This window comes from Saccopteryx bilineata, chromosome 1, assembly GCF_036850765.1.
Source record: "Saccopteryx bilineata isolate mSacBil1 chromosome 1, mSacBil1_pri_phased_curated, whole genome shotgun sequence".
Taxonomy (NCBI): domain Eukaryota; kingdom Metazoa; phylum Chordata; class Mammalia; order Chiroptera; family Emballonuridae; genus Saccopteryx; species Saccopteryx bilineata.
The window spans coordinates 195,121,840-195,137,291 of record NC_089490.1 but is presented as its reverse complement, the minus strand read 5'-3'; the positions used below and the strand labels follow the sequence as shown (position 1 = coordinate 195,137,291).

Here is a 15,452-nt window from a genome sequence, read left to right as displayed (position 1 = left end):
TGTAAGCACTACCATGGCAAAGGACAGAGAATCTTTTTGTTTTCTCCTTTTTGTTTGAGATTTGATTTTATTATTTGGTATTTTAGCTATGCAACAATTAATAAGCATGTGCTATATCTTTGCTCACTTATGCTGGTCTATTTGTAGGATTATTTTTGCTCGAGTTATTTAATAAATTATGCTTGTACTGATATTTTGTAGCTAATATTGATCAATTAATATAATTAAGCTAATTTTAGGGATAGAGATGTTTCAAAGTTGGGCTAGCTACAGTCCCAGGAATGGCCATGTTTTTTCCTGTTCACTTTGACTTTTAGGGGCATAGATCTGCCAAGTCCAACTCAGCATACAAGACTTTTTCACTCTTGGTATTCCTAGACTACTGGGATTTGTGTGAGAATTAGCAATAGGGTATAATTAATTAATTAAATCATAACACAATCACAATACCTGCATGTATTTCACATTGAAGATTTTATATTATGTTTTCCAACATTTTCTCTAACAACCTGAAGTAAAAAATAACCCGGATGTCCATAAGTAGATGAAGAAATAAACACATTTCAGTATATTAATAAATGAGAAATCATATAGCCATGAAAATGGGGATGGATACACAAACTTTATACAAGTTGATTCCATTTAGATAAGTAAAAAGCAGCCCAAACTACTGGATTGTGTTAGGATTCGGGGTAGTGTTTACTTTGGGGAAAGAAATGGGGCTGGGATAGGAAGGGACCTGGAAGAGACTCCAGAAGACTGGCAGAGTCCTATTCCTGACCTTTGTGTGATTACACAGACATTTGTATGAAAATCAGGGAGCTGTACAGGGGCATTCTGGATACTTAAGTGTACATGTATCATGACTCAATAAAAAATAAAAAGAACAAAGCATCTAAGACCTCACAATTGTGCACAAAATGATTATCTCCCCGAACATGGTCAGAGTTTTCCCAGTATTTGTAAAAGTCGTTTTACTTAATTTTTTCTTTGTTCACCAAAACTAACAAATTATAAGAATAAAATAAGCAAGTATAAAACATTTCTTCTGATATTAACTTCTATTAATTAAATCCTCTGATCACTTAATTTGTTCCTGATCACTGAAGCCTTTTTATTTTGCACACAAAACCACTGGGGATCTTGCCCGAGGACACCTGGGAGGTCATGCTGTGTGTACACATGCCTCAGACACTTGCTTAGAAGGCAAGTGAAACAATGATTTGGGTTGATGCCATGATTATAGAACTAGGGTGTCCAACTGGGTTCCGATGGTCAAACTTGGTTTCTTTAGCAGAACTATGGAAGCAGTGAGAGAACATCCCAGGGAAGATAGAGGTGAGTTAATCATCAGAGGTCTTTTTACAATAAATATCTACTGGGACCTTGAACTGTCCTGGTAAGTAAACATCAGGAGTCAGAGGTCTACTCAGACAATTAGAGACTCAGGCCTCACCTGGCCAGAGCTTACTTGACTATGGGGTTTCTGAAGCTCCTGGGGACAAATTTAGCTTTGTTGTTCAGTTTCTCGTTAAATCTGAGGAGCTGGCTGTAGTGACCAGTGCTCAGATCATCAAGGTGGACCAGTTCGGATTCGCCCAGGCCAAAGCCCCAGTCACCCCAGAATGATGAAGGAGACACCACTCTGCACCACCCGTCAGACTAGGCCAGCTTACACATCTGAAGAGACTTGGTCACAGAGCTAGGCTGGATCGCCACGAGCAGGAGGCAGCTGAACAATTTCTCCGCCATGGCATTCAAAATCTGCTAACTGTTCATTGCTGTGAGATCATCCTCTACCTGGGATCCTGTAGCGGCAGTGTCCTTCTGTTGGGTTTTCCAGTAATATTGGTCAAAAGCACCTTCAGTGCTTACCATTCAGTAGTCCTTGATGAAGGGCTTATCCAGACCACCAACTTGTCAGCTGGGATGTACCTCCTGGAGTCACTGGGTGAAGTTCAGGTCACACTTTCCCAACCTGAAGAATTAATAGGCAGCCACGTCCATGCCAGTGTCAAGGTTCTCCTTGTAGCAGGTTCTCCCCACTGCATTCTTTAGCAGTTCTAAGGCTTCTTTATTCTCTGGGAGCAAATCTGTCTTCCTGCCCCACGTTGGTGGCATCTTTCACCTATTTCTTCTTAATGACATTTTTTAGGTTGTGATAAATCTCTGTACCAATGCACACGGCTTCCCTGAAATTTATTGCATCAATGGGAAGGAATATAAACTCCTGCATGACCATCTTGTTGCTAGCATGAGAACTGGCAAGGTGACCTCAGATTGTCACCTTGTGACAATCTGGTCAGCCAAGTGTTGCAATATTATAATGTTAATTTGCAGCAAATAAAATCAAGCAGGTTTTTATATACATAATGGTTACTGAATATTCATTTTATTTATTTATTTTTTGAATATTTAAAAATTTATTTATTCATTTTAGAGTGGTGAGACAGAGAGTGTGTGTGTGGCGGGGAAGTAGGAAGGAGCAGGAAGCATCAACTCCCATATGTGCCTTGACCAGGGAAGCCCAGGGTTTCGAATCAGCGACCCCAGTGTTCCAGGTTGACACTTTATCCACTGCGCCACCACAGGTCAGTCCTGAATATTATTTTTAAAGGTCTTTTCAAGTCTTTTCTCAATTTTCTAATGGATTGTAACTCTTATTAATGATTTGTAGGAAAATTTCACATTACCTGAAATCAGGTCTTTTGTCAGATATATGAATTGTAACTGTTTTTCTCAATGGCTTGTGCTTGTCTATTTTTTTTTCTGATAAAATAATTTCTCATTGTAATAATATTTTTCTTTAAGTTTTTTTCATCTAATATCTATAAGAGACATTGGTTATAATAATCCTTGCTTTTAATATTAGTTTCAGATTTTGTTGTAAAAAATATGTTGCATTTTATATTAATAAGTATTATAACTTTTTATTCTCTAAATAATTTCATGTAAGATTTTTGAAAATTTTTACTTAACTATTTGGAAAAATTTACTAGAGATGAATTCTGGTCCTAGAGTGTTCTTTGTAAAAATATTTTAGTATTAGGCTTTCTATTGTTTCTTGTTTCAGTTTTATAAGTCATGTTTTTCCATAGATTTTGGAAAATTATTATAATTTTAAAATACATTAACATAAATCTGTTTATTGTTTGTTTATTACTGACTGTTGGATCTGAGTAATGTCTTCGAATTTTATTCCTGATATTTTTAGTCTGTGTTTTCTTTATTGATAAGTCTTAACAAGGTTTTATGAATCATAAATCATTTCAGAGCACCAACATTTGGTTTTGTTGATTTTATACATTTTATTCTGTGGGGGCAGAAAAATAACTTTTGTCCCACCTTCTAAATTCTTTTAGCTGAACTAATAGTCAAATTAACATGTTGCAGATTAACAGAAGAAAATGACCAAAGTTATTACCTATGTGTATATGAGGACTTCAGAAGAATAGATCTCTGGACGCAAGCGTGAGAGAGAAAAGAGGCAATTCACAGGCAGATGAGAAAGAGCAAACACACAGTAAAAAAAAATTCTTGCTAGGCCACTCAGAAACAAGGGGAAAGAGAGAAGAACCTAACAAACAAACTTGTCTGGAGTCTCCTTATCTGCAACACTTAATTCATACATATTAAGGTCGATGTGTTAGGGAAACAGCTAAGGTGAATATGGCAAGGTTCCCTTCCCAAGCAGCTTTTTCTCTCTGAATTCCTTTAGGCAGGTAAAGGACAAGGATCTAATCTTCTTTCTGAGTCTTTTGTTTCTTAAAAATAACCAGCTTAAAATTAGAACCCCAAAAGGCATATTTTGGGGTGGCAAACTCAGGTCCCCCTTATAATTTAAGACATAAAGTAGCTATGACAAAATCAGAATAATTCAGGTGGAACACTGGTGGTGTGATTAATTGTAGCTATGTTTTACACAGTTTTTTTAATGTTAACCTCAAAAAAAAAAAAGACAGCTTTCACACCAGAAGATATTTTTATAATTTCATCTCTAAACTGAAATTCACATGAACTGATTCTAATAATTGTACAATGCGTTACCAACTTAAAAATTTTTTTAATTTAATTAATTCTGTTTACATAGATTCTAGGGTCACCCTGAATGCATCCCCCCTCAAGAGTTGCAATATTTAGTGTGCCATGTAAGAAACAAAAACACAGGAAACACTACATTCAGATTGAGCCATAAGGAATACCAGGATTGCTCACTTTTGCGTATTTAGAGTAATAGTACATTTCTACAAGATTTGTGCTGTAATTGGAACTTAAGTAACATTTATAAAAGTGTTATCTGTCAGAGCCTGAGGAGACCCAAAGAGAACGTATGTCATTATGCAAAAATTAATAACTAAGTACAACTAATTTGACAGATAATTTACATGTTCATTTTACAATAGAAATCATTTAGTTTTAGGGTTCTCTTTGTATTTCTAAACTAATCTTGACTCAAGGGATCACAGATGGTTAAGAAGTATAAATTATAGAATGAGACATATGCTTAACTGACTTATAGAGTTTTTGTTGTGGCTAATGATTCCTCTAACAGTAACTGCATAAGGGAAAACATTTTCTTTTTTAGTAAATAATGTTCATTGCCTCTTAAATCTACTGTCACTTGACAACATGAATGTGGAGGAATTTCTACCTTCATGATTAGCTAGCTCTCCAAGGATATCCAGCAGCTTTAAACTAATATCGATCACACAGAAACCATCGTATTCATCAAAATGTTCTCACAAATGTGGATGCACAGAAAAATGATGCTATTTCAACAGGTTCTGGAGAGAAAATCACTCTCCTGAGATAGACTGTACCAGCATACTTCGTTTGATTTCATTTCACTTTGCTGGACTCACCAATGTTACTTTCTTTACAAATTGAAGGCAAGATCCCCCAGCAGCAGAAAGATGATGACTCACTTTATTGCGGCGGTCCGGAACCACACCCGCTATATTTACAGTGCGCCTGTACGTATACTATGAAGTATTCATATAAAAGTTATATATATAGGAACAGTTTATTTATGCTGTGGTTATTGGTAAGCATTGTGCCTATTGGTACATCTTAAATACTTTAATATTAAAGATTTGAATCTGTCTAGTTACATAGAGGGTAAATAAAAACCATTTTCCTGTTTAAGTTAACGATTTTTATGTAGATCATCTAAAAGTGGCAGAGGGTAGGGATTCTGTTCATTCAACAGTTTTGGTACTACTTTAACTGAGGGGGCAATTCCTTCAAGTCATTTCTTCTGTCTTCTTTTGATTTCACTTACTGGTTTTCAATCACTTTTTAAAATTTGATGATTAATTTGTTTTACATTATTTTTTATAATTAATATTGATCTACATTTAATTCTATGAAATTTCTTCTGATAATTATATTAGTTGTATCGCAAACTCCATACTGTTAAAATTTTTAGATATGTTGCAGTTTGATAACTTAGTTTTCCTTTTTTTTAACTTAGTTTTTCTTATATTTTTAAATTTTGTTTTAAATATTCTTTTTATTTGTTTTTAAGCAAGAGAGGGAGACAGAAAGACAGATAAAGACAGACAGGAGGGAAAGAGATGAGAAATATCAGTTCTTCCTTGCAGACCCTTAGTTGTTCATTGATTTCTTTCTCATATGTGCATTGACTAGGGGACTATAGCCAAGCAGCGACCTCTGGGCTCAAGCAAGGGAACATGGAGTTATGTCTATGATCCCACGCTCAAACGAGCCACCCCGTGCTCAAAATGGTGACATGGAGGCTTTGAACCTGGGTCCTCAGCATCCTAGGCCAATGCTCTAATTACTGCGCCACAGCCAGGCATATAAATATCTACTTTTAATAGTTAATAGTTTAATAGAAAAGAGTTCAGAGAATGGCCTTTGTTTTTACTTTTTTAATGCATTAAGATTCTCTTTGTGATATAAAAATGCTCAATTTTCATGAACATTTTCTGTTAAGTTAAAAGAAATGTAGTGTCTTTATCTGGGTTAAGATTTCAATATTTAAGGTCTAGATTATTGATGAAAAATGTTCAGTACTTCTTTGTCTATAAAGTTTTTGCTCATTTAATCAGCCCTTTGGATCAAGGGAGATATATTCAATTTTATTTTCTATATACATATTTTTGTTTTATTTATCATATTATATGCTTAAAATGTTTATCTGTTTTTCTGTGTGTATATTACATTTCAATTAATAAAGTTTTTAAAATAAAAAATCAAATAAATAAATATGTTTAATTAATATATATATATTTTTCCCAAACTTTTCTGCCATACTTTCTTAGATCTAATGTGTGCATCCCCAAGCAGATACCCAATGACAGATTTGGTAAGATACAATGATTTGCTGTGAATTGTTCCTTCTCTACCCCATACTTCATCTCTTTAATGACTTAGGCATTGCTTTACTTTTCTCTTACAAAGGCAGCACAATTTCTATCATGTGTTTTTATAAGAATAAGATCAGAGCTCTCTCAAAGTAACATATCCATATTACATCCTACAACATGGTAAAGCAAAGGTAGTTAGAAGAATGAGTTGTTACTTAAAATCATAATAAAATATTAAAAAATAACATTCTAAATATTTAAAAGTGAGCCTCCCTGATCTTTTTAGAGACTTGCTTTTTTTCCTTACTATACTTTGCCATGTAGTCTAATTGAAGAAAAGAAAGACAGACAGACAAGCAAAAAGAAACAAACAAAAATGACTGCTGCCTCTATAAAGGGCTATCCAATAGGGAGCCTTCATTGACAGTTGTGAAGAAATAAAAAGAAAAAAAATACTTCCATTTTGAAAAAAAGATCTCTTACTTTGATAAGGTAATAAATGATCTCATCATTATTTTTTTATCATAAACCAATTGGAATATTTCTTTTACCCCATGCAACACACAGCATATTATTTGATAAAAAGTTAAAGCTTTGAGTGAGGCAGGGATTAGCTTGACAATGTAAGAAACTGAAATAAGAACAGCATGCTGAGCAAGGAAAATCTACTGCTCATAAAAACTAGGGGCTATTTTAAAATGAATATGAAGTGATACAATATCCCCTAATATTGGTGAGCAGTGTAGTAGCATAAGAAAAGATAGACAGGGACCAAAGAATTCAAAGTCCCCTAGGATCGAAGGTCATGGTAAAGATTTATACTTGACTACTTTAACTTTAAAGGTAAAGGAAGCCCAGGCAAGGTTTTCAAACTAATGGCATCATCTAATTTGCATTTGCCAAAATTATCTTGGGTAAATAAAAATAAGATTACGATATACCTTCCACATCAATTGCTTTTTAGGAACTGTAATCTATACAATATAAATGTTACTTGTATAAGTGCTATGTATGAAATATTAGTGAATAGAGAAGTGAATGCTACTAGATTGTCATTTCTAACACCTCCCTGAATTAACACAGTAATTCAGTAAATAATAATGTGTCAAAATAGTCTAGTTATAATTCTAAGATCTGGCTTGCATTCCAGTTGAGACAAGTCTTCCATTAACAAAGATTTGCTGGAATTACTATTATAAAGGCTTACTTTAACTTCAAGAAACTAGAATTGGCAATATGTCAAACCATGGTGGACTAGTATACCACTGGCACATTTACAAAGATAATACGAAATGTAAATCAAAATTGTGATTCACTAGAGACTGTCAGATATGGTTGCCTGAGATAAGCAAATCCCATTGAAAATGCCAATTTAAAACACGCACACACAAACCCACAATACAATGGATCATGACCAATGTTCACTTTATGTTAAAAAAGAAACAAACGCCCTGGCCGGTTGGCTCAGAGGTAGAGCGTCGGCCTGGCGTGCAGGAGTCCCAGGTTCAATTCCCAGCTAGGGCACATAGGAGAAGCGCCCATCTGCTTCTCCACCCCTCCCCCTCTCCTTCCTCTCCGACTCTCTCTTCCCCTCCCGCAGCCGAGGCTCCATTGGAGCAAAGATGGCCCGGGCACTGGGGATGGCTCTGTGGCCTCTGCCTCAGGCGCTAGAATGGTTCTGGATGCAACAGAGCGACGCCCCAGATGGGCAGAGCATCACCCCCTGGTGGGCATGCCGGGTGGATCCCGGTCGGGCGCATGCGGGAGTCTGTCTGACTGCCTTCCCGTTTCCAGCTTCGGAAAAATGAAATAATAATAATAATAATAAAAAAACAAACAAACCAACAAACAAAAAGCTTTATAATCTCCAACACTTCAGCGACACTGCCTTTGAAACTCAAATGCACTCTTAGTATTTGGCAGAACTTCAAACTGGAAATATATGTAATATCTAAGGTGATGTAAATATAAACGGTTGAACAAAATCCGATGCAATATTATTGTACAAACTGCCAATTTCTCTTAGAAGCTAAGCATTTTCTCTACTATGGCAAAGAATGCCACTGGTAGGATCATTTTTCTTCCCTTGCTTGATGTATTTAATTGTTTCATTCAGGGGAACTGCACTATAGATAAGAGTATTCAGTGAACTCTAAGATAAGACATGAGCAAGAGGACAAAAAAACACAAAGCTATAAATATATTCTCTCTATAAAAATAATAACTTGCAAATAATCTGACCTTAACAAATTCAAATCCTAATGTATTGTAACTCAGAATTTCCTACATTTATATGTTACATGGTTAAAATGTGTGAGAGTTACAACACATTTGTGTAGTACATAAAAAAATCACTTAAAAGCTCTGGGTAAGTCAGCTAATTCCAATAATTTAAATGAAATTTAGCACCTATTTATCTTTGTGGTTATTTTTTATATATTTGGGACATTTTGTAGGCATATAACATTTTATTAAATGTGAATTTATTCTGGAACCTTATGGACCATTTGTAATCTGTTGATAATTATTTTTGGTGGAAACCCACTTGGGTGACTAAATTGAATCTGACCTTTTCAGATATAATTTTCAGTTGATGCTTAATTTGGATCTAATAGAGTAAGTATAATTATGTAAAAACATGAGTTCCATTACCAAACAAAAATAAATTTTATACAGATTATATTGTATAATTATTGCTTCCAACTTGAGATAGAGAAAAATCACCAGGTTGACTCAAGTGTTGAAAACTATTTGTAGGGAGAAAATATGATTTTAAATTCTATTAATTTTTTTTTTTACTGATTTGAGAGAGAGAAAAAGGAAGGGAGAGACAGAGGGACAGAGAAAGAAAAAGAGAAACATCGATTTGTTGTTCTACTTGTTCATGCATCCCCTGGTGGCCTCCCGTCTGTGCCCTGACCGTAGATCAAACCCGCAATCTTGGTATATTTGGGTGATGCTATAACCAACTGAGCAAACTGGCCAAAGAGGGTGAAAATGTCATTTTCAGACCTATGTTGAGTAAAGGTTAAAGAAATAATAAACACTGAAATTCAAAATTAAATATAATGAAATATATCCAGAATTTAGTACTACTCTTTTTTTCCTATCATAAGCCCATTCTACATAGAATTTGGAACACTGACACCTTTCTCAATTTTCATGGCAGATCTTGGTGAACCAATATACCAATAATGGACAATGAAAACTGAGGGGGAAGGGTAATAAAAGATTTCTAGGAAAGACTTCACCTGAATGTTACTGTCTCAATGTGATGACGAATTCCTGTAACCATCTCGCCATTTGCCTGAAGGTGAAACTATGATATGGAGGGGGAAGAGCCAAGAAACTCCAAAAGAAATGGCGTTGAAGGCCTGATACACTATACCTGAAGATATAAGTCTGAAGATTTTGTTAGGTAAAATTTCCTTTTCTACTGCGAGTTGGGAATTTCTTCTACTTGAAACCAAAGATATCCTGAGGATATTTAATTTGTTTTACCTTTTAAAACTATAGATTTAAAATACTCTCTTTTCTACCCACGGCTTTATATCTACTTTTTAAAAAGACATTATGAAGCATATTTTCAAATACATTTATACTAATGAGTAAACTAATTCTAACACCTTAACAATTTTACATCAATCAAATTTATAAGTGTCTTTAAAATAGCAATTAAAAATCTGATCTACATTAGTGGTTCTTCTCAATCATGGTTCCATAAGTATGAGTAACTTAGAAAAAGTAATGCTGGTTCATGTGAAAGTTGGTCTTTTGAAAACATGCAAGAGTGTGTGTCTTCATTAAAAAATATAAGTTGTTTTCAGATTATTTACTAAGAGAACTCATCTTTAAAAAAAAACAGAAACAAACATTGAATGAACAGAAATCATTTTCAAACATGTCTTCACCATTGAATGACTAGACTTTATTTGATCTTTTTCAATATGGACTTACAAAATATTAAGAACATAAAAATACCAATTCTAAGCCACTTTAATTAAGTTTATTATTAGCAACTATAAATTTCCATTTAAAAATAAAATGGTAAAGGCACATTGATTGCATTGATGGTACATGCAAGCAGGCATTTACACAACAAACTTGGCAATGAGTGTGGGGGAGGGAGGCAAGAGTAGAAGCAATAGCTCAAGGCATCTCTACGAATATTAGCTTTTACTAGAATGCTTCACATAAAGATTCTTCTTACTTATTCAAGGCACTCAGACATACAAGATTAAATTTTCTTGAAATAATGAACCTGGACTACCAACTAGGATGACTTGATACTATCACACACAAAAAAATTAGAATGAACACAATTTAAATAAGTTAATCAAGAAAATACACAGGATCATATATTTTTGTAAACTTAGTTATTTCTTATAGCAAATAATTAAGTACTTCCTACTAAATGGTAGTTTATTGTGCCATGAAATTATGGTTATAATTCCCCTAGACATCTGATGTATATCCTATTACTTCCTTGTGCACATATGTGAGAACAGTTCCCTGATATGATTTTGGTAATCCACTTTTAAGCATTATGAAATATTGTTCAAATATCTTGATAGACTAGATTATTCAGAAAGAGATGTCAAGGCTCGACACAACCACTACTCTTCCCATCCTGTTGCCTGGTACCCTTTCTTAAACACTCTGCTTTTGAGGTAACTACTTCATAACACAGTGATTCAGAGAGCCAATGAATTAGAGTTGGCACATGAGTTTCACATAGATTCTTACAGTAGATCAGTATTCACCGAAACATGGCAGTAAATATTGAAAAGCAAGACATTTCTAAAAGATTTACTACAGCTTGTGGATAAGATACTCTACAGACACAAATTTTGTCTATAAAATACTGAGACAATGAAACACTGAAAGTAAGAGAAGACAATACAGGTTTTATGTGTATGGGGGTCAATATATTTGAGGTGTTCCAAGTGTTTTGAAACATAGCATCAAAGTAATCTAAGTAAAAGACTTCAAATAATAAAAATGTAAAAGTAACCATGAAATATTTGGCATTACATATCATATTGAATTGGTCTACAACTTAAAGGTCCTTGTGCTTGAAGTATATAGAAAGCACACTGATAATGGAATCGTAAGTCACATTAAGTTTTCTGGGAGCATTTGTGCAATTATTTATAAAAATTATTTTTAAAATTGCTTTCTTTTAAACATTAATTTCAAGGAAATATATATTTTCTTAGGAAAATAAATGGATATACCAGCATACATGAGTACAAGGATATTTATCTACAAGCTGTTCATGATAGAGGAACAAAAACAAATGGTGGGAGGGAATCTAGTATCCTATATATTTATTAAGAAGAATTTGTTATATTATGGTACAAATAATAAGTGAAAGGTAAAAGTCATTAAAATTATAAGCAATTATTTGTAGACATGAAAGTTGACTATGATATATTGTCAAATTAAGAAAGCAATTTCAAGTAAGTTTTATAATTCTGGTTTTGTTAAATTATGAGTATATGCATAGAAAAAAGTGGGAAAATATGCAACAAATTTTAACAGATCTGTCTGAATAATAGGATTATATGTAGCTATAATTGTTTTCATTGTCTAGAAGAGAATTTTAATTTAGAAAATCTGTGATTAATATACATATAATTTATACAAAAATAAACAGTCATTTCTCATTCTTTCATAGCTAAAGTACTGTCAAAAATTTTAACATTTCCTTTGTATGCTAATATATGGAACAGAAGATCTGACTATATGGCTACAGAAAATAACCAAGATTAAAAAATAAAACAGCAACAACAACAAAACTATTTTCTAAATACCTTTGGTATGAGTAAGTCAGAATTAAAAAAAAATTATTTAGATGCCAGTAAATAACTCTTGCCTCTATTTTCAAAGTATATTTCAGACAGTATGGAGTAATAATGAATATAATAAAGCCCTTTTAAAAAATACAAAAAGAAGCTAAGAGATAAAGACAAAAGCAGGAGAGAAAGAAAGTTCTGGAAATGGGACTAAAATTAAAATTATTCTAGACAACAGGCTAAGTGACATAGCTTCAACTTATCAGAAAACCAATTACTGACCTTCCGATCAATCAAGGCTAAGAGTGAAACTTAAGGGGTGACACAGCTCTCATGATCTAATAAAGGGAGACAAGAGTTCATAAAAATAAAGCAATTTTTACTTTTCTGAACCCTAAGACAATATCACTACATGGAACAGTATAAAATAGACACTAAAAAGCATAACTGGTAAGTATACATAATTTCTATGTTCTATATATAGGACTTTTCTAATATAGGGTATCTGATAAACACTTAAGGCATAATATAAGCTCTATAGGTATGAAGACAATTAAGACAAGGTTAACTTTTTGTCATCTAAATTGATATGTCTATGATTTAAGGAAGGTAGAAATGAAGGTTTAACTATTCAAGTCACAATTTTGATAGCTAGCAAGCAACTGACTTATAGTCAACCAATGGAAAAAACAGCAATATCCTATAAAGCAGGTTTGTAGGCAACATTAAAAACTGCCATCATTAGTTCCAGTCATCAGAAAATCAACTGTCAGAATATGAACTTAAAAGAAGTTCAACCAGTACTTTAAACATTAATTCAAAACAAAATTAGATATTAAATTTGTACTAGCAACTTTTAAATTTTTGGTTCCATTAAAGCAAACTTAGATGAGAAATTAGAAAATTTTCTGTTTGTAAAAATAAATGACTTCACCATCCTTACATAAAAGAATTATTTTGATCATATTTTCAAAGAATAAGTTAAAGCTCGCAATATTATTAAAATAAAAAAAAACATGCAACAGAATCATTTACCTCACTTTAGTTGATTCAAATGTATAATAAAAACATATCGAATTATACCAATCTTAGGAATACACCAAAATCAGAAAAAGAAATATAATTTAGTTAAGGTGTGTCTCTGTACAATAAACCAACCTTCTAAGATTCACTTATTTCTCCACAAAATAAAAATAAAATAGCTTTGTAGTCAAAGCATTTATCACCAAGTTTACTAAGCTAAGCAGCTCTCAGTGGGATTTAAACTCGAATGAGGACAATTCTGGCAGAGGTCACGATCATTTCCCCACCCGCGGGCATTCACCGGCTGGTGGAGGAAGTCTATCTCCCCTAGGGCCTCTGGGCCACCGCGATGCTGAGAGGCTTGGAGCCCAAGATGCGGCCATTCATTGCAGCCATTGCCTTTGTGGCCTCCTCAGGAGAGGAGAAGCAGATCAAGCCAAACCCTTTGCTTCGTCCTCCTTCCTGCATTACCTTAACTCTGCTAATTGAGCCAAAGGAAGAAAACACCCTCCGTAGGTTTTCCTCATCAATGGTCTCATCGAGGTTCTTAACGTAGAGCTTCTCCCCTCTGCGTCGCCAAAATCGTTCCTGCCTCATCTGCTCAAATTTTTGCTTTAACTCCGCTTGGCGCTCTGCTTTCTTCTGTGCCCGACCTACAAAAAGCAGCTGTCCGTTGACGTTCATCCCATTCATTTCTTCGACAGCTTTTTTGGCAGCCTCGTGGCTATCAAAACTCACGAAGCCAAAGCCTTTGGAGTTCCCACTGGCATCTGTCATCACCTTAACACTTAGGATCTTGCCATATCGGCTGAAAACTTCCTTCAGGGCGTCATCAGTCATGCCATATCCAAAATTTTTTATGTAAACGTTGGTGAATTCATTGGCTTTATTCTGGAGCTCAGCTTCCCGGTCTTTGCGGCTCTTAAAGCGGCCGACAAATAAGCGACAGTCCTTCAGCACAGTCCCGTCCATCTGCTCAATGGCCCTGTCCGCGGCAGCCTGGTTCTGAAAGTGCACAAACGCATAGCCCCGGGAGCCCTGATCATCACTCATCACCTTGGAGGAGAGGATCTTCCCAAAGGCCGAAAAGTGTTCGTAAAGCGTTTTGTTGTCAATAGACTTGTCCAGATTCTTGATGAACACGTTCCCGATTCCAGATTTCCTTAGATAGGCGTCCCGCTGAGACCACATGAGCCGGATGGATTTGCCCTGTACTATGTCGAAGTTCATGGTGTCCAGGGCCTTCTGGGCGTCGGCCTCGTGGAGGAAGTTGACGTAGGCATAGCCCAGGGAGCAGCCGGTGACCAAGTCCCTGCAGATGCGGATGGACAGCACAGGCCCCACTGTGTTGAACTTCCTGAATAGCATGTCCTCAGTGACCTCTTCATGGAGGTCGCCGACATACAGGGAGGCCTGGCGGTACTTGGGGTCTACATTCATCATGCTGCCCCCCCCCCCCCAATGAGAGTGCCTGCCTCCAGGAGCTGTTGCGGCAATTCCTGCAGGAGGGTGGCCAAGCTCACGCGTGGTGGCCTCAGGATCACCTCTCGGAGCTGGAGAGATGGGGTTCAGGGACAGCTCCCCCGGGGTCAGACACCACGGTCATCTAAAGGCCCCCCGGCGACCAATCAGGCCCTCCCTGGAAACCTGCGACAGAACTTTCCAGCCCGGAGAGATGCTGCCAGGGACACGTTCCTTCCAGCGAACGCGCGCGAACGCTTCGAGGGGCGGCTGGCCCGCAGTCCGGGCGCCGCGCGCGGACACGCTGCTGGCCGGGATCCCAGTGACAACAGGCCTCGCGCCGGCTGGCTCAGACTTACAGCCGTGGGGACAGGAGCTCCACAAGTGGCCTTGGAGGCCGCGGCCCGATCCGAAGCCTCCCGGGACCAGGTTCCGCAGGCGCTGCGCTGCAGCCGGCTGGGACTGCGCGGGCTGCGGGCGGGCCGAACCGCGCCGGCCTCGGGCGCGCAGCCCCCGCGCGGCCCCGGGAAGCGGACAGACCGACGCCGCAGGCTGGATCGCGGCCGCCGGGCGGGCGCAGCGCGGGGCTGGGCCGGGGGCTCACCCGCGGCGGGCCGGAAAGCCGGAACTCGCGCGCTGAACTTCCCGCGCACTCGCTGCCAAAGGGGTTGTTTCCTCTTGCCTAGATGTCGAGTGTTTTTCCTGGGCTCCCCCTCTCCCGCGTTTCCCACCTCCTCGGACAGTCAGTCGGGCTGGGAAGCGGGAGGCGGCGACAAGGTGGAGAGGCGGCGGGGGAGGGGCGATCTCCCACCCCCTTCCAAACCAGCTCATCCAAACA

The 15,452-nt window shown here is 36.9% G+C and overlaps 1 protein-coding gene and 1 pseudogene across 1 annotated transcript; both read right to left on the bottom strand.

Moving 5' to 3' along the window:
* Positions 1-1,662: 1,662 nt before the first annotated feature.
* Positions 1,663-9,627, bottom strand: LOC136319439 (alpha-enolase pseudogene; annotated as a pseudogene).
* Positions 9,628-13,396: 3,769 nt separating this feature from the next.
* On the bottom strand, positions 13,397-14,593 carry PABPC4L (poly(A) binding protein cytoplasmic 4 like). The gene has a single exon (XM_066253471.1). It carries the CDS (start codon positions 14,591-14,593, stop codon positions 13,481-13,483), a length of 1,113 nt encoding a protein of 370 aa, XP_066109568.1. The 3' UTR covers positions 13,397-13,480.
* Between the last annotated feature and the right edge of the window lie 859 nt (positions 14,594-15,452).